Source organism: Labrus bergylta, chromosome 9 (genome assembly GCF_963930695.1).
Source record: "Labrus bergylta chromosome 9, fLabBer1.1, whole genome shotgun sequence".
In the NCBI taxonomy this organism is placed as follows: Eukaryota; Metazoa; Chordata; class Actinopteri; order Labriformes; family Labridae; genus Labrus; species Labrus bergylta.
In genome coordinates, this window is record NC_089203.1 from 13,663,091 (window position 1) to 13,681,515 (window position 18,425).

The 18,425-nt window shown below is 40.5% G+C and overlaps 1 protein-coding gene across 1 annotated transcript; it reads right to left on the minus strand.

Annotated features, from left to right (window-relative positions):
* Positions 1 to 414: 414 nt before the first annotated feature.
* Positions 415 to 18,420, minus strand: cnot6a (CCR4-NOT transcription complex, subunit 6a). The gene is made up of 12 exons (XM_020645291.3): positions 18,294 to 18,420; positions 17,042 to 17,163; positions 16,026 to 16,212; positions 15,619 to 15,704; positions 15,417 to 15,521; positions 15,145 to 15,213; positions 14,072 to 14,229; positions 13,300 to 13,454; positions 7,483 to 7,637; positions 6,994 to 7,227; positions 5,454 to 5,656; positions 415 to 5,319 (listed from the first exon to the last, which is right to left on the minus strand). The coding sequence occupies exons 2-12, from the start codon at positions 17,151 to 17,153 to the stop codon at positions 5,104 to 5,106; spliced, it is 1,680 nt and encodes a 559-aa protein (XP_020500947.1). The 5' UTR covers positions 17,154 to 17,163; positions 18,294 to 18,420; the 3' UTR covers positions 415 to 5,103.
* Between the last annotated feature and the right edge of the window lie 5 nt (positions 18,421 to 18,425).

The window sequence follows — 18,425 nt, forward strand, 5'->3', positions numbered from 1 at the left end:
GTGTACCAAGGTTTTAATTGCTACCAAACACACACAAATATTCACATCGGCTCATTGAACTGCTGTTTGATTCGATTAGGCTGCAAGCTTGCACTTCATTGGACATCATAATCCATCCTCCACCAGCTGTTGGACACATGAATCTCTAAAATCACTTAACACTGCTGTTATAGTGGGAGAAGTGTAAAATTTAGGAGGGTTTGCAACATAGTAGTCTTCTTGTTTGGTCCATTTTGAAAGGTTATTAAGGTCACTGGGCCAAGGAGAGGGGAGAAAACAAAAACATAAACATCACAATGTGTAAAATAAAGAGAGAGGAAAGAATTTGACGAGGAAGCAAAGGAGACAATACAAGGACAACAGATATAGAATTTATTTTCAATATCCATTGCAAAGAATAAAAGGTGACACAGCTTGAAACAGATAATATAGAATTTATTTTTCAACCAGAAGTAGGAAAATACATAGGTAGGTGTAAAGGAAACAAGCAGAACCTGTAGTCAAACGGAAGAAGTAAAATCAAAAGAAACAAAACTAGTCCAAAGAGAATCAAGAGGACGGCTAAGGGGTAGAACAGAAAGCATTGTTTACCATTCAGTTTCTTTTTAAAACAGTATGTGTTGATTTGAAAACAGCTGCCTTGATTTCTCACCTTGGTTAATGGACATTCTACAACATTGTGCAAGTGTTTTGTCGTTATTCTTCTCTTTTTTTTTTTTTTTGCTGGTATTTCATGAATGGTAAACAATAATTGGTCCAGTGCATAAACACAGTGACACAGATCAATATATGTACTCAGCTGACTACAGAAAGACAATCCTGATCATTGAACAACTAACACTAGATCGGCAGGGGTGGATGAGAAATATACAAGATGGATGATAAAAGACAGGATGGTTCTATAAAGGGGTTTTTGGGGTCTAGAAGGTTGAAGATGTTGAGTTCAAGAACAAAACAAAGAATACAACCACAGATCTTAAGATGTAATAGCTACATTGTTTTATCTCCAGGTAAAATATTTTTTAAAAAACCCCATTCTGAATGTGTCTGAATGTTTCTGGGTATTATTGCCAAGTGTTTTGGGGGAAAAAGGATGCATTCAAAAATGAAACCAACAGGAATATGGATATAAGGTGTTTGTGAGATTCAAGGAAAAGGACAAAAGTACCGTGCTTTCCTTAGCAGCCCTAACATTTCATGAAGACTATGATTGGGGTGGTGGTTGAAAAGAAGTCGCTCTACAACAGAGAACCCAACTACAAGCAGCTTTGGTGTGCACCATTACAAAGAGATGCAGCCTGGGAAATCGTCCTACGCCTAACAAGCCAACTATGAAACACAATGCAACAGTTGAAAAGTACAAAGATAACAACGTGATCACTCGCCGAGGCTCACAAGGTGACATAACTCGGCCGTGTGATTCGCCAGATTCTCAGTCTGAAGCCATAGTCTGAAGTTTAACAAGGGAGAGGGATGAGAAGGGGAGGGGCGACTGAATAGAGTCGAATCAGTGACTATCAACAGTAGCTAGCTAGTGTAATCGATTTTACTTTCACTGTGATGCACAAAAATAGAAAGATGGACTAGTAGTACTCAAAATCGTCACAGGACCAGTAAAGTAAACAGCGGCAGGTGGTTAGCTTAGTCTTACAAACACGTTTTTACACCGGTCAGAACAGTTTTCTCTAGAACTGAACTGCAGCCATGAGTAAGACAGCTCTGCTGCCCTAACCTACAGGAACCAGCACTCTCCAGCTAGTGCCAACATCCAACATAAAGCTGAGAAGTCAACAAAAAACAAAAAAGAAAACAAAAACTGAATATCCCTGTGCTGAAAGTTTTTACTGATACCAATGATACAGGTTGTTCTTCCTCCAATAAGCGCTCAATCCTTCATTCTACGAGACATCATCAGGAACATTCAACTCATCAAGACAATGTCTCATGGTTTCTACAGAGGATTTGGTTTTGTGATGGGGAGTATATGGGGAAAGAAATATATCGGCGTAAAAGTCTAAACAAAGCAGCAAACAGAACACCGTCATAGAATTCATGATTTACACATCAACAACACAATTCAATATCTTTTTAGAAAGGAAACATGAGATACATCTTTTATTCACACTTTACAAAAAAAGCTAGCCTTTAAATCTACTACATTACTAATGCCATTCAGAAAAAAATAAATCAAACTGGACACATTGGTTTCCATTGGAAAACAAAGAAAAAAAAAAAAGGTTAAAAAACATGAAGGGGGAAAGAAACGGGACAAGAGACGTTGTTCTGAGGTCTTAACTTACACTTCCTATTTTCTTGCCTCCCTCTTGCTTTTAAAATTTCATTTTCAACATATACATTAGAGTAATGAGATCTTTGTTTGCTAACAAGATGAAACAAGGAGTGAGGGGAGCTGCATCTGAATTTAATAAGTGCTCATGATCCGTCGTAGCTGTGTAAAAGCATTGCTGTGGAAACAATCGGCTAACCACTGATAGACTTTGCTTGTTTGTTTGGGATGTGTTTGTCCGGTTTTCCAGAGAGAGAGAAATAGCTGAGCTAACTGCCCCTCCTCCCCCCTTCATCTCAAAGCAGAGCTAAGTGGGCCCTCCACCTTTCCCATACAGAGGTAGGGGGTCCACAGATGGCACTATAGCTGCAATGACGAGGGGTTAAGAACTATACAAAGTGGTTGAGCAAAAGGGTTTAAAGGACACAGTTTGAGTAAGAAAAGGGGGTCAACAAAGTCTGAGGTTGGGCGGTTCAGGGGTGGGGGGGTGGGGGTGTGGGGTGACAGACAGGCTTAAGGTGATTTAAAATTCAGGGCCAGGGAAGGAGCCAAGGGGGCTGCGAATTTTGGGGGGGATCTGGGCATGGAGCTGTGCTAAGGTACAAAGAGGGATCAAAACAATACAGGAAGAGTGGATTGAATAAAGATTAGACATCCTACTCCGTGTTCTTTGAGGGGAAGAGAGAGGATGGGTGAAGATAGCATACCTGATTACTAGAGAGCTTGATGAATAGGAAGGATATACACATCGTCATAACATTGTCACAGCTCATAAAAAAGGAAATCAACATTAACAAAAACCAATAAAAGGACATAAAATCTTCACAAATGTCTCAACAGTATTTAAAAATAAAAGCAGAAAAGGTTGTTCAGGCGTTCGTCAAATGTAAAATAGTGCAAGACAACGACAACTGCTACAGTGAGGCACAATGTTTAGTTATACAGGTGGGATTTTGTATCGGTCACGCGTCACTAATGGGAGTGAGTGTGAGATCTATACATGAACAGATGTGGAATCACTGGAGGGTTCTTATTGTCGGGACTGATGGCAGCAGTGTGGATCAATGGCTTTGTTAATGGGAAGCAACAGGCAGAAGTTTACTCAAGTGTCTATTTACAATTGCAGCAATGTGCCGGCAAATCAAAACCAACAGCAGAGAGAAGTGTGGGGTGGGGGGGGGGGGGGGGAGAGAGAACAAAACAATACTGATACATTAATTACAGTTAACCTCAAGGGAGTGCAAAGTAGTGACAGCGAACGCCTTGAACAACCTCTTCTTACGTCTTTTGTACAAGCTGGTAATATCAATTCATCTTAACATTAACTGGATAAAAATTTAGCCATAGTTTACAATACAATCTGCTTTTTTTTTTCAAATCTGATCATAATTTACTCTTAGTACAAAAAACGCCAGAAAACAGGTCTTTTGTGGTTCATATACAATCATGTAAAGACTGAGTCTAGATTTCTATTCTGTACAAACACTTGTGAAAAAAACCACTGCTTTTCGTGTATGGATTTTATGGCTGGGGAAAGTCACTACTGGCCTCAAGAGACAGTGCTACAGATCTGCCTGCAAAATTACCTGTGTCTGTGTCTGTGTGTGTGTGTGTGTCTGTGTGTGTGTGTGTGTGTGTGTCTGTGTCTGTGTGTAAGCTTGCATGTGTGGAGTCAGATGGCAACTCCAGACAGTGAGAGGAATGCTGGTTTTTTACTCCTGTGTATCAGCAATGACTCGCTCTCTCTGCCTATAAAAGCAATCAAGACAAAGAAAAGATTCGTGAAAACCCCTCAACGCTTTGCCCATCAGCCCAAATCCCCTGTACCCTCGACCAAAAAACGGTGAGCTCCTAAGCACAAGACTAGCCTAACATCTATACAAGCTGGGGTGAAAACAGTCTGCAAACAGGATGGTAGCTGCTCTCAGTTTCTCACATATCCTTCCTACACAAATTTCACACTGAACACCGCCGATGTAAAAACCAGACAAGTGTAGTCCTTGGACGTCTGGTTTTTGAGGCATCTGTGGGTTTGGTAGCTGATGCAGCAGGGATCAGGGTCAGAGGTGAAGACTATCTTGTAGCACCATGGGAGGCCATGACCACACAAAAGGCCTCAGCACCACTGAATGACAGCAGGATATCTCACCTCGTGCGAGCTGCGCTACATCCACCTCCGGGGATGTTTAACTACCAGCTAAAGCTGCTCTAACCCAACAACAACAAATGTTTGTATCATATAACCACTGAGAGAGTACCGGAGAAAACATGCAAAAGCCAATGATGGAGGTCTTAGACTGACAAGTCTGCTGTCTTTGCTGGTTTCAGATTTATACAGGACAGACAGACAGGCAGACTATCAGCTTTTCTGGTCAATATCATCCTCTCAGACACTTTTAGGTTTCCTTGTTGCTCTTAAAAACCAAACAGCGCCCCATGTGACAAATCTGAATGAGCTACCATCCCCTCTAGTTTGAAAGACAGAAGCAAAGTGGGTAGGTGGGTGGAATTCAGGAGGAAAAAGGGAGTCCAAAACACAAAATATGATACACAAACAGGACTGAATTGAGCAGTTAAAAAAGAACAAAAAGAAAAACAGAGAAAGAAAAAAGAAAAAAATATAGAATATCTATAACATTTTACGAAATCCCTGTCGGCCAGACCTCACTGTACGAATATATTTTACAGGTTGTGTTTTTTTGTCTTCCTCCTCCTCTGTGGTGGAAGGAAGAGCTGGTAGTGGGAGGGAGGAGGGCGGCTGAAAAAAAAGGGGTGGCTGTGGTGGCAGCTCCCCCTGGTGGTGCGGCAGGGACTCACTACCTGCGTGCAGGCAGATGGAGCCCATTGACCTGGGGGGGCAAATTGGGCAGGAGCAGCTCCAGCTGGGCGAAGAGGGAGAAGTGGTCGGAGGGGATGTGGGGATGTGGGCAGCCGCTGACATTGTTCTCTACAAGCCAGTGGGGGTCCAGGGGGCCCAAGATACCCAGCACGTTCAGGTGAGGCTTCGAGTAGAAAATGTAGTCGATGACACCCTGGGGAGAGAAGAAGAGGGGGGTCAACTAAACAGTAATGTATAAGATAGGTATTGCTTCATTTACTTAGAATGTGTACTAGAAGCACATTTTTAACCAACAACATCATGAACTTCTACTGTCAGTCCAATCACCTTAAAGTCAAAGGTGTAGTTGGTGTAAGGCATCAGGCCATTCTCATAGGCGGTCTTTAGCTTGAAGCCGTGGGTAATCCTGCCGTTGGACGTGCTGCTCTTGCCATTGCAGTTGAATTTGGTCAGACTGTCACTGTATCGAAGCTCCTTGAAGTCCTTGTGGGTGCAGTCCACTCCACCTGAACTGAGGTACTCCACAACACCTGGACAGAGCGGAGAGATGACAGGTGTCCTCATGAGAATCAGGGAAAAAGTCAAGAGGCCCAGACTGTTCCTTCTGTTAGCATACATACTGCCAATTGTACTGCAGATATTTTCTATATTGTTGGTTAGTACTATCCGAAGCTGTGACACAAAACAGTCATACAATCACCCTTCTCAAAGAGATCACCCTCTTTCCAATATCACTGCAAAACACTCAAGCGGCGCACTGATCAAAATAGTGAAAGCAGGGGTAAATGATTTGCTGTTTAATACAACAGGTGAGGCCCCTTTTGAGCACCGCACTTTTATTTTCCTGCATTGTGATCAGTTTTTATTCACCAATGTGTGCGTTTTCTGCAAAACTTTATAGTTATGATCCAATCTTTTTTTCTTCATACAATAAAGAATGCATTTATTTGAATACTTTTATAAACATGTGGACTGGAGAGTTGTAGTGTTTTTGCACTATTCCAGCCCTGCAGAAACAATTTCTTTTATACAACTAGTCTATGTATAGCTGATTTATAATTTAGTATTTAGTGTGACATTATTTTGGTTTGTTTACATACTAGTTAGATAACAAACATTTAAACATACTCTAGAATTTGATTAATTTCTGAAAACGGGAAAATACATCGTTTGTAGTTTTGTGTTTTGCATTCAAAGACCTAACAGTGCAGTGGACATCTCTCTGGTCCCCTGCAGAGTATAAAGACCTGTGACAAAGACGGAGATCGATAACCTACTAGTTAAATGGTCTTCAATGCCGATCATATGGGCGGAAAACATACCTAGACGGCGCGCCTCGCATAACGTGCTACATCGCTAGATCCCCCAGCTCGAGTGTTGCCAAAACCTGCCCTACTGTTTCTGATCGGCTAGTAACGTGTGTTGGGTTGAGAACAAGAGCTGCATTACTGACATAGGTGAACTCAAGTGAGCCGAACTTCATCAAGCGCAGTCACAACAAATTCCCACATGCATTTATTTTTGTTCTATTTTTGTTTTTCCACTCACGTCGGAGATCTGGCACGGTGCGGGAGTACTTTAGGCCCTGCAGACAGCACAGGACTGCAAGCTTTCATCTAATCAGAAGTTACTATAACTGGACTCGTCATGGACACTAAACATATCTTTAAACATTGTTAAAAATGAGTGATGACATTAAAGTGACCAAGCAAAGTTGATTTGTCCAGGTTATGATGAAACGTGTTGCTCCTCCTGTTCTCTACTCACATATTGTATGGCACTACAATTATAAGGTTTTAGCATCTTCAGTGCACGCCCATTTCTTTAGAGACTGACTCTTGGTGGTCCATCAGCTCTTCTCACTTACCAGAGTCAGGTAAAGAGTTGAGGTCAGCGCACAGCACCAGTGGAATGGCGTTGGTCTCACCAGAGACCGATGACAACTTGAGGCTGCGTGTTGCCTTGTCCACGATGTTCTTCACCTCTGACAGGAACATCATCGTCTGCACCAGCTTGACGTCAGAGTACTCAGGGTCCCAGTGCATATGGGCATTGGCTACCAGGAGCAGCTGTTTCTCCATGCCATGGAGGGACTTTCCAGCTGGAAGGAGGGTAACGGTTATCAGGAAGAAGTGAAAAAAGGAGTTATTAAAATGGACATGAGTACCCTGCTATAAGATCAGTCACACCAATAACTATCCCGTCCTGTTAATCCGGCTTCACAGTTGGATTCAGGCATAAATCAATTTAGGATTAGCAGGATAAAAAGATCTGAAGAGAAAAACACAGCTGAACAAGAAAAGCCAGACACCCTAATATGAAGAATATTAAAGATCAGTATGTGTTTTCTACTCACAGGAGGCCTCCATCATCTCTTTGCGGACCTCAAGCAGTGTGGCCACCCCGATGTTGTCTTTTGTCATAACCCTGTTCAGCATAGCCTCGGAGCCCTCGGAGTTAGCCATGGCCAGCTGGTTGAACTCCACTGTGTGCTTCTGCACTGCGCTGAACCTGGAGATAAACAGAAGGACACAGACAGAGCTCAACATCAGTAATCACATCAGAAAATGCAGCATGGCAAATCAAAACATACAAACTAAACATGGTCAATAAGGTAAAACCTAACAACGTAAAATCAGAAGAAACAGAACATTGTGCAAACATGATTTCAATGCAAACACAGGGAAATAAAGATTGCTTCCCCCTTCTACCTTAAATTGGACAGACATGTCTCTAAACACCAAATAACAGCAATGACATGGCTCCACAGTAAAATGACAAAAAGATGTGAATAGACTTATTGACTATTTCATGTTTTTTTTTTTTTTTTTACGAGTAATAGTATCCACCTAAAACAATGATGATTCCTCTGCCTGTGCACTACAGGAATAGCTTGATTCCCTACTGCTCTTTGGATGATGCCTAAGCCTCATATCACTTTTCATGCTGATGTATTTAAAACACTGAAAAATGTTTCTCATAATTAAAGTTTTAGACAAAAACTACTTTAACTGATAACCTTCTACAATAAGGAAAACACAAGTACAGATTTGTACCTATGTTCCTGTAGAGTTACTTTGCATATTAGATGTTTGAAGTGATTAAAATGTATTACTTATATATACATATATATATATATAGACACACACTGTGTATATATAGTGTTACTTAATGGATTAACTGTACATCATCAAGAGTCTGAAGAGTGTGACATTACCAATGATAAAGGCAATTAGCAGTCACAATTGGATCCTTTATATTTGAGGCTATACATATTTTCCCATTCATTGAGCGAAACCTAAGCCTCTCTTATCGACACTGTAACATCTCTATGTTACGCTAGTAGCAGCTGATGTCTCCTCCGGCTGCTGACCTCTAGCAGAGAAGTGAACAGCTACAGAGGCTGCTGAGCCTCCTTCTTTCTGACTCCATGTTTTCAGATTTTTTACAGTTTCAAACTTGTAGTTTTAGCAGCAGGTTAAGTGAAGCCAGCGTAAATAAAGATGCAAAGGGAAGAAATAAGATTGTTTCACAACAGTCGGGCTCTCAAGAACTAATGAACCAGCCTGTCAATTAGAGGTGGGACAAAAAAATTGATTCATGTAAAAATCGAGATTCTTGTCCTCAGCGATTTTAAATCGATTCATAATTTCAAAAGATAGATTTTTTTTCAAACACCTTCTGTCTTGCCATAGCACTACGCAGCTTCAATAGAGCAAGCTACCACGGCTAAACACTGTTAAGGCTCAGAATGGAGCAGCGAGAAATTCAGCCAGTCATGTCGTCATTGAAGGCAGGTGTTTGGGCACACTTTGGACTTTACAACCTCCCGGGGAAGACTGAGCTGGACAGGATTTATTCAATATGCAGGTTTTGCTAAATGAAAGTAAAATACTTCGGAAACACGACGGACGCCCGCTCTCACATCATACGCCATCACCCCGAGTTGAAAGAGGAACAGCGGGGACCAACACCAACAGCAGAGCTACCCACACTGCACTTCTTTAGCAAACTTTGAACGGGCAAAAAGAATCACGAAATCCATCGCCTGTTTCATCTCAAAAGGACCTGCGCCCCTACAGCGTGGTCCAAAATGAAGGATTTAGATTTATGATTAACACAGTGGAGCCGAAGTACGCTATACCATCCCGTACGTTTTTTTCTGAAACAATGGTACCACAGCTTTACAAAGAGACTAAGACAGAAGTTGCAGAGGCTTTGACTAAAGCCACCAAGGTAGCTCTTACCTGCAATGCATGGACATCAAGAGCAACCCAGCCCTTCGTCACATTCACCGCTCACTACATCATGGATACCTGGCAGCTCGAATCTCGTGTTTTGCAAACTAGATTAATGTATGAAAGCCACACCTCCATTAACGGGAACGAGGTGTTTCACTCTAAAATAGCAAGTTTCTAAGAAATAATGGCAGCTAGCCTAAGTCTGCCAATTTGAATTTATGCAATACCATTTTAGGTTTTTTTTACATAACTTGTTATTCTTAAAACCACTGACTGAGTGAGAATTGAGAAATACAAAATGTTTTTGCAAGTTGAGCATAATAAATGTTACCTTTGGTCTTAACATTTGCCTTTTTATATTATTGCAATCAATATAAAACCTTTTAAAATAATGAAAATTACACTTACACTTTCATGCAATACCACACCACCTTTATTAGCTCACAGATGACTGGAGTAAATCCTGAAGTATGTACTAATTTTTAAAAAATCCAGAATCGTTTTGAATTGAAAATCGATTCTGAACTAATCTTGACCAATGAGACAACCAAAGATTCCCAGCCCTACCGTCAATCCTTTAGCTAGTCACAGAAATTATAGGTTGGAAATAAAATATATTTGCAAAGTTCTTTTGGCTTCTCATTAAGATGCATAAGTTACAGACTGACTCAGGAGAGAGGCAGCAATGTCACCCCATCACTATGTTTTGATTCAGTCTCAACCTGTGTAGTGATTGCTGAGTTCTCTACACCTCTGCACTATGACTGACATAGAAATGTCCCAAACGTGGCAACATGATGAGAAACCTCAAAAGATACAGAGAGGCCATGGTGTATGCAGATGAAACATAACGGGTCTTCAACAGAACTTTAGGGGAAATCCTCCTCATGTTGTCTTGTGTTACTGAAAACAATGTGCATGTGTTCAGTGACTGTTTTTGAAGCAGCATTGTGTGTAGGCTGGTAATGAAAAACTAGAGAGTTCACTATTTTGTGGGCCAAAGGCTTATACATTTGTTTCCTGAGGTATCAACCATGTATTGATTTAGCTTAATTTGACATGTTTCATATTCAAGTTTTAAATGATGGTGTTGTGAAAACACTGTTTTAGTTAATTGTATCAGACATTTTGAATTGAAGTCTTTTTTTACACAAGCCTTTTTCTCAGCTCTACTTTAAATGTTCAGTAAATCATGCAGAGTAATGCAGTACTAAGTATGGTAATACATATAATATCATGAGGTCCTTACAATAATCAGCCCTCCACTCTTTAGCATCAAACACTCAGGTCTTTCACCTTTAATGTGAAATTAACTGTTGTCTCAACAAAGTCTAACGTTAAGATTTCTGTAAACATCAACACTCATTACCTAAACCATAAACTATATAGATGTCAGTGACAATCAACAGTTTCTCAGTTTGGAGTCAAGCGTGAAAATAATGTTCAGGGTGTGAATCCTGAAGAAGCAGTGGGATTTTCTGGCACAACTTGGCCAACTATCAATGAGCACTAAAGGCCCAGACACATCGCGAAGACGGTAAAGAACTAGAGGTGACGAAGGCCGCCAGTGGCGTCTCCTCATGTCGCCTTTTGTCTTCGCCAAAAAGTTGCAACTAGAACACCCCGCAAAGACTACAGCCGACGGCAAATCACCACATACGTTCTGCGCATGCTTGAGATAAAAATAACTATCTATGCCAGCAGGCGGCGGTATCTCATATTTATCATAATACGTCAAAATAAAACCCGACTATTTTACTACAGTATACACAGTATAAACTCTGTCATCGGTGATGCGCTTCGAGTGTGGGCTAATGCCCGCTAGGGGTAGAGAACAAGCAGGGAGACAAGGAGATGTGATTGGTTCATCAAATTGGTACCTCGTGCAGACATTGGTCAAAGTTTTTACAGGCTTATAACTGCTACATATGACAGATTTTCTTTGTTCCTTTTTCAGAGCACATGAGTTATTAATGTCTGTAGACATTAATAACCTAAAGACATTTTCAACCAAATCTTAAAAAGTGTATCTGGAGAGAGTTCCCAACCCAACCTCAACATTCAAAATACTTTAATATTAATAAAAAGCTGTGGGCTTGAGTGGGTGTGAGTATTTAGCAGAAACTTCGGAATCCAATCTGAAGTTTTGACACAGCTGTAGGAGAGCAGGTAGGTTGAAATGAAACAGGCTATGGATTTCGTTATTCTTATTGTCTGTTCAGAATTGGCTGGCAGATCAATAAAGTGATGCTGTGTGCATCATTCAGATGTTGTTGTCAATTGTTACGGTTATTGTAACTCCTGCTGGTTGCATATAAAGTGAGCTTGGATTTGAGTCATCCTGAAGTGCTTCACTTTCATTTTGCAGAAACTGCATATTAAATACGTTGGGTCAAGCTTCGTCTTGCCCAGGAGACTATAGAATCCAAAATGCTCTCCAATGCGTGTCTTCAATGAAAAGATAATGGGCTGAATGTCTTACTGCTTCACACTCAGTATGTAACTTATGTCGGACACAGCCATAACATTGCCAACATTGAGAGCTAACACGCCCCCTGCTGAATCAGAGTAACAAGGAAGGTTGAGAGGGTGCACGAAGGAAAATGCCAGCAGCAGGTATACCATGCTGTAACTGGCTAAGGGCGCGGTCACACGGGCCATCTGCCACTCAAGCATCTTGCACTTAACGTCGTTATACAACACATGCATGCTTTATGTTATGTTGTTTATGTTTACAAAAAGGCGGAGTCCAGGAAAAAAAAAAAAAAATTGAGAGACGCGCAGCCGAGTCCGTGTCTGCACATCGGAGAACAACACAGAGAACATGACAGCTACTTTTCAGCTTATTTTAATTCAGATACAGCCATAAATAAATTAAAAAATAAAATAGATGCTTGGGCGAGTCCGCGGCCGCACATCGGAGAACAACGCAGAGAACATGACAGCTACTTTGTGGCTTATATTGTTTCATTTTAGTCGGATACAGACATGAAACTCTGGATTTCTCGATAATGAAGGCCGTTAGCGTTGTGTACCTGCGTGCTTGTGCTCGTGCATGAAGTGTGCCAAAGCCAAGGAAGTGTACCGTGCCTGAGCACGGAGTGGTCACACTGGCCAAACGAACTGGACTTCAGGGTTGAAGCATGCTTGGGCACGGTACGGATGGCCAGTGTGAGCCCTAACGGTGAAAATGGACTTGTGTCTTTAGAAAATACGTTTTGAAAAATCAATTTGTGGACTCGTGAATCTTGAATCGATTCAGAATCTTGGAAATGAATTATTGCGATCCAGACGTGAATCAATGTTGATCAACACCTTTCATGTTACAGCATCTGGCCCCCCATTATCTACATGTTAACTAGATGCACTGGTATCACCATCTGCACGCTATAAAAAAAAAAAACCTCAGACCATCAAATCTGCAAAGTAATGGAGTTGGTTTGGTAGGTCAGCAATAGTTCCATCCAGCTGATAGAAAAACAATATACAATCCACCTCAAACGCCACAAACATACAGAAACTTTTTCTAGTAAGATAAGACCTGGACTGAAAGACTTCTAACGCAACAACTTAATGGAAAGAAATGATCCAAAAGATGCTGAATACACATGATAAACACAAATCACAGACAGGAAATTAGACGATATATAGATTATCTTGTGTAGGATCATTTTCCTATTTAATATAATATTTAACTGATTTAAATTTTCTAGAAAGCTCAATCTGCTTAAATTAATGATGCAAATTCACAGGTCTATTTGACATGCATTATGTCTTATTTTAGTTGGTACTGTTCCTTTTGTTCTAAGAGCTACAAGCATGTGATACCTGTGATTTGGAAAAAGAACATTTTAAAATGTAACTCCATTAAATGCAAGTCAACAAGGTACAGACACCACAGGGCAATAAACAACTAAATTTTGGATACATACTTTTCCGATTTGTAGAAAATTGCACACCCGTCCACGTGCTTGCGGTCCGACTCTGACATAGTCCTGGCTCGTGACTTTGGACTGAAGAACCCTTCGTATCCCTGCTCCTTAAGCTCAGGCAGGAAGAAGTTGTAGTATTGTTCTGTTTCAACTTCCTGTTATCAACACAAAACGTGCGTCAGGATAGAAATCGGGATAGGCTGACAGTCTTGTAATCCAAAAAGGCGATTTATTGGGGGAATAATTCTTCCTATATTTTTCGAAGAAGAATTTGTGTGCTTTTCAAGATTTCTAACCTGTCCAGGGACTGTAGATGGAATTAAGGTAATCACCTAAATCTGGTGTAATGCATCTCCTCTCGCTTACTTTACTTTTTTTAATTCTTTGTGTTGAAGAACTCAAACAACACAGACCAAGATGAGAGCACCAAACACCTACAAGCATCACGAAGTGTTACAAAAGATGTAAACTGTACATTAATTACTGTCTTATATAACACTGAAAACATTCTGACCTATTCCAGTGCCATGACAAAACCAAAACATCAGTCTCAACACAGACCACAGTGCTTCACAAAGGGAGCATTTATTGAAGGGTTATTGAACTGCATAACAATGTGCAGGGCTGCTCAGACTGGGTCATGTATGAAACAAAACGTCCTGCTACCTTTAACCCCATCTCTGACTCTCTTCATGATTGCATTGAGATTTTAAAAAATGGATAAGCTATTTTTGCAAAAACTTCAACACATGCTTTGACGTCTATTTCTCACCTGCAAACTGATGATGTCTGCACTGCAGCCCAGGATCTCCTGCATGATGGATTTCTTCCTGTACTCCCAGTTCAGAGCCCAAGAGGGGCAGTAGCCATATAACTGTCGTGTGGCGTATTTATCACACAGCACATTGTAGCACATCACAGAGAACAGCGCTGCAGGGAGAAACAGACAGAGGGACATGTTTTAGAAACACCAAGGAAGCTGGATGATGATTTGATTATCTTGCCTTTACACCAAAAGTCCATAAATGAGTAAAGTTCAGCTCCAACACAAATTCTTTTTGGTGTGTTTATATTTTAAGGTGCAGTGTTTTCAGTAAAACTAACTGTTGCTTATCATTTCATAGCTTCAGCTCCAATATGATGATCTCAGTTTTCATTAAATGAAGTATCACTTTTAGGCACCAATAAATCTGAGGAAAGCTTAGAGCTAGCATGCGCTTCATGTGATTGTATCAAAATTGCATTAGTGCCTGGCCGTAACACACAGGGTTAATGTACACAGGCAGAGTGAGATCATGGCTTGTTAAAACTAAAATATTGTTTTCTTAGAAGCAAAAATGACTTTTGCAATGTGTTTCTTGGAAATGTTCATACTGCAATAACAATAAAATAGATTTATTGTGCAGACCTGGTTCTGGTTGTATATCTGACAGGTTGCACAAACAAACCAGCAACCAGTTGAAATGCTCCCAATGGTGGCGGTCCCTTATGAAGGCTACAGTGTGGGTTCTGTTAGTATGAATCAGGTTCAATGTGCAACCAATGAAGAATACTGAAATATTGTGCGTATATCCTATCTTCTTTCTAGCATCTTGATTTTGATAAACTGATATAAATATAATCATACAAGCATGTATATATATTTATTTCTGTAATTATCTCTTATACATTGATGTATGCGATCTTTTGACTGTTCAACATGTTCATTAAAAAAAAAAGTTGAGAGAAAAAATTGTCTGACAGTAAATGCTTGTGGATACATAATCTGACTATATTTATGCGATCTGCCACATATATATCATTATATAGATGAGTCTGTTCATGCTTTGTGTATCTTGTCCTCACCTGAATCCCGCGCTCGATCTGGTTCCTGAATTGAGATCCATGACCGAGCTGGGGGCTGCTCTGTTGGTACTGAGCAAAGGGAAGAAAGTGGTTCAGTATGGAAGACGACATGAACACAGATGCCACACAATGACTTCAACAATGTTAGGGGCAAATAAGCTATGCATGTCCCCATCTTAAGTGTTAACAGATGAACCTATCACTCAGGGGGAAAGAGGGGCAATATGAGATTCAAGTCTTAAAATATTGGAGAGGGGTGGAGGTGGACTCACTGCGCTTGATAGCCCCTGCCAGATTGTCTAACAAGTAGTTGAGCAGTCTCCGCGTGCCATCAGGTTCCTGGTAGAGGCTCATAATTTCTTGTGCAAGTGGGTTTCCTGTTAATGGAAAAGCAAGCCACGTTGAATCCCTGCTAAGAGAACAATGGGATTTCAGGGCTAGAATGGCTACAGAAATCATTCATAAAGCACTCACCTTTCAACCCCAGTGTTTGTAACTGAAACAGTTTCCCCAATTCAAATGGCAGAACCCGCAACTGGTTGTTATTTAAAAGCAGTTCCCTGCGGAGGATACAGGGGGATTTGATCATCAAGAACCAGCCTGTATGTATTTGCTTTCAAACACAACACGTACCAGTATTTGTCAACTCTTGACATAATGCTAATGGCAACTTCTTACATTTAACTGAAACATTTAAATTAGATAGGCTTGTAGATTATAAAATCATATCAAATGGCAGAAGAAGTCCAATGAGATCAAGAAAAACTAACAGTGTATAATGTATTAAGTGGCACCTATGTACATCTGTGATTGCCAAACCTAAATGACATGACAGCTACTTCTTTCCATTCCACTCACAAAAGGATTCTTAAAGCCCTCACCTGAGAGACACCATGTTACCGAGCTCTGACGGCAGGCTCCTGATCTTATTGGATGAGAGATCCAGGTATACCAGGTTGTGTAGTTTGGCAATGTCTGGCGGGATACGTGACAAAGAGTTGTCACTGAGGTGCAGGGCAGTGAGGTGGGTGAGAGACCACAGGGCTGTGCTGAGACTCTTTACTCGGCCTGCAGAAGCAGTGGAAGGACAGACACACGAGAATTAAGTCCAAGTATCAAACTTTAAATGCCTTGAAAACAGAGGAATAGCTTCAGTATACTAATTGGTGTGATAGGTCAATAAGAGTTAACGATTTTACGATGTTGAAAATAATGAATTAACATAACTCTAGGACTATATTAATTTCAGAACAAGTATTTGACAAATAGACAATCCTGCATCAGCCAAGAGGATTGTGACTACCACTTTAAATCTGAGGTGCAAAGATTTTTTATGGACCTCTCTTAAAGTCTGCAAATTCAAGTTTGTGACCTTCAGCTAAAGGGATTACCAAGGAATCCATTAGTCAATAAACAAAAGGTAGAAGACAACAAGTTGGATGTTTTTTAGATAATAAATTGCATTTTATTGTTGGGATTTTAAACAGTGGTCTAACCAAACAGGGAGAAATTTCAACATGGGCTCTAGGCCTACTGGGCTGGACATCTCCCAGTATCAAATTACATTTTCCTGGGCTAAGTAAATTAATAGGAAAATATTTGGCAGATCAAGTGATGGTAAGAAACAATCCAGGATCCTGGCAGCCTAATACCAGACAACAATGTGAAGCACTAAATTTATAGCCAATGTCTTCCTTTATTCAGATCCAGCTACTATCTGTGCCTGTCATGTAGACTGCAAGATAGAAATACAAAAAAAAATGGTCATGTCATAGGGACAGAGGAAGGCCATTGAAAATGATTAAGCACTATGTCAGCATCAAAACATGCAACTGAAAAGCACAATTTTGAAAGAGCTGTGTTATCCAGAAACTTGGATCTCTATGTAAAAACTCACCGCTGATTTCCAGCTCAGCCCAGTATGACTTCTTCCCGTTGGCTGCCTCCTCGGTTGACATAATTGTGTACATCCGCCTGGGATCCGGCGGGTCATATTTTTCCTTGGGCATTCCTATAACACTATAGAGAAAGAAAAAAGTATAATTAGATATAAATCATAACCAGGGTGAATACATCATAATACTCCCATCAAATGTATGCTTAATTAATCATTGACCTGACACTACAACACAGTGAACTAGTTGAAAGGTGATGCACCTGCTTGACATTAACAGATAATGATATTTACATGGAAAGCCTTCAGAAGCTACCGCATGTACACGTGTTCGTGGACGACATTCAACACAACCATAAAAGTAAAAACACGTTTTTAATCAGAGTATTTTCAAGGTAGTACGCTGAAACCGACAGGTCATAATGCAACGCAATTAACAATTTAAAGGGCTTCATGTGAAAGCTGTGATTTAATGAGTTACATAATAGTCAACGCTGAAATCTGCAACGTGCTGCAACATTTCTACTTGTTAATCTTTGAATACAAGGCTTTTACAAAACAAACGTGTATATCCTTGATAAGTCAGCGTTGAAACATAAGTCTACAAAGAGCAGAAATAGCTATAGATCACTAATATTGCCTATTTTCTTCACACAGGCGCTAGCTAATTAGCCTAGCTTAACCTAAATAGGTGGCTGAAAACTATACATAACAAACGCTGAATAGCTAACGCTAGCTCACATGCTAACAGTCAATATGGAAAAAGGGGAATGCAAAGTTAGGGACACTTAACAACTGGCTAACTATAACCGTGTCAAATTGGTTCGCACTAGAGATACAAAGTGATTTTAAAAGAAGCTATGTAATTGTTGTTTACATAATAGCAAAGCACTGACTTGCGCATTGACACCGGGCCTCGAAACAGCGCATTACTTAGCTACAGCTAGCTAGCTCCCTAGTGGCGTGAACACCTGACACACGAGATAAACAAGTGAGCAAAAAGGAGCTTACAAAGCTACAAAATGCTGCGATTGCAAGCGACAGTGAGCTTCTTTTTTTTTTTTTTTTTTAGTTTAGCTTGAGTTAGCTTGCTAGCTTAAAGCTAACATATCCCAATTATTCGAAGGCTGCTCGACTTCCTATTTGGAGGAGTCGGAAAATTAGCGACGCTTTTGAACGTCTGCGTGAGACGGCCACGAAATGACTGAAATGGTTCAGATTTCCGAGGAAGGTTTCCAATTTTTTTTTTTTTTACCTGCAAGAGCATACCAGATCGCGAGGACGACTGCGTGTTCTCTTTTGTTTTCTAGCTACTTCTCGCTCGTTTCCGCTGCTGTATCATGGCGACTGTAAGGATTTTTTTTTTTTTTTTTTTTTCCTCTGGCGA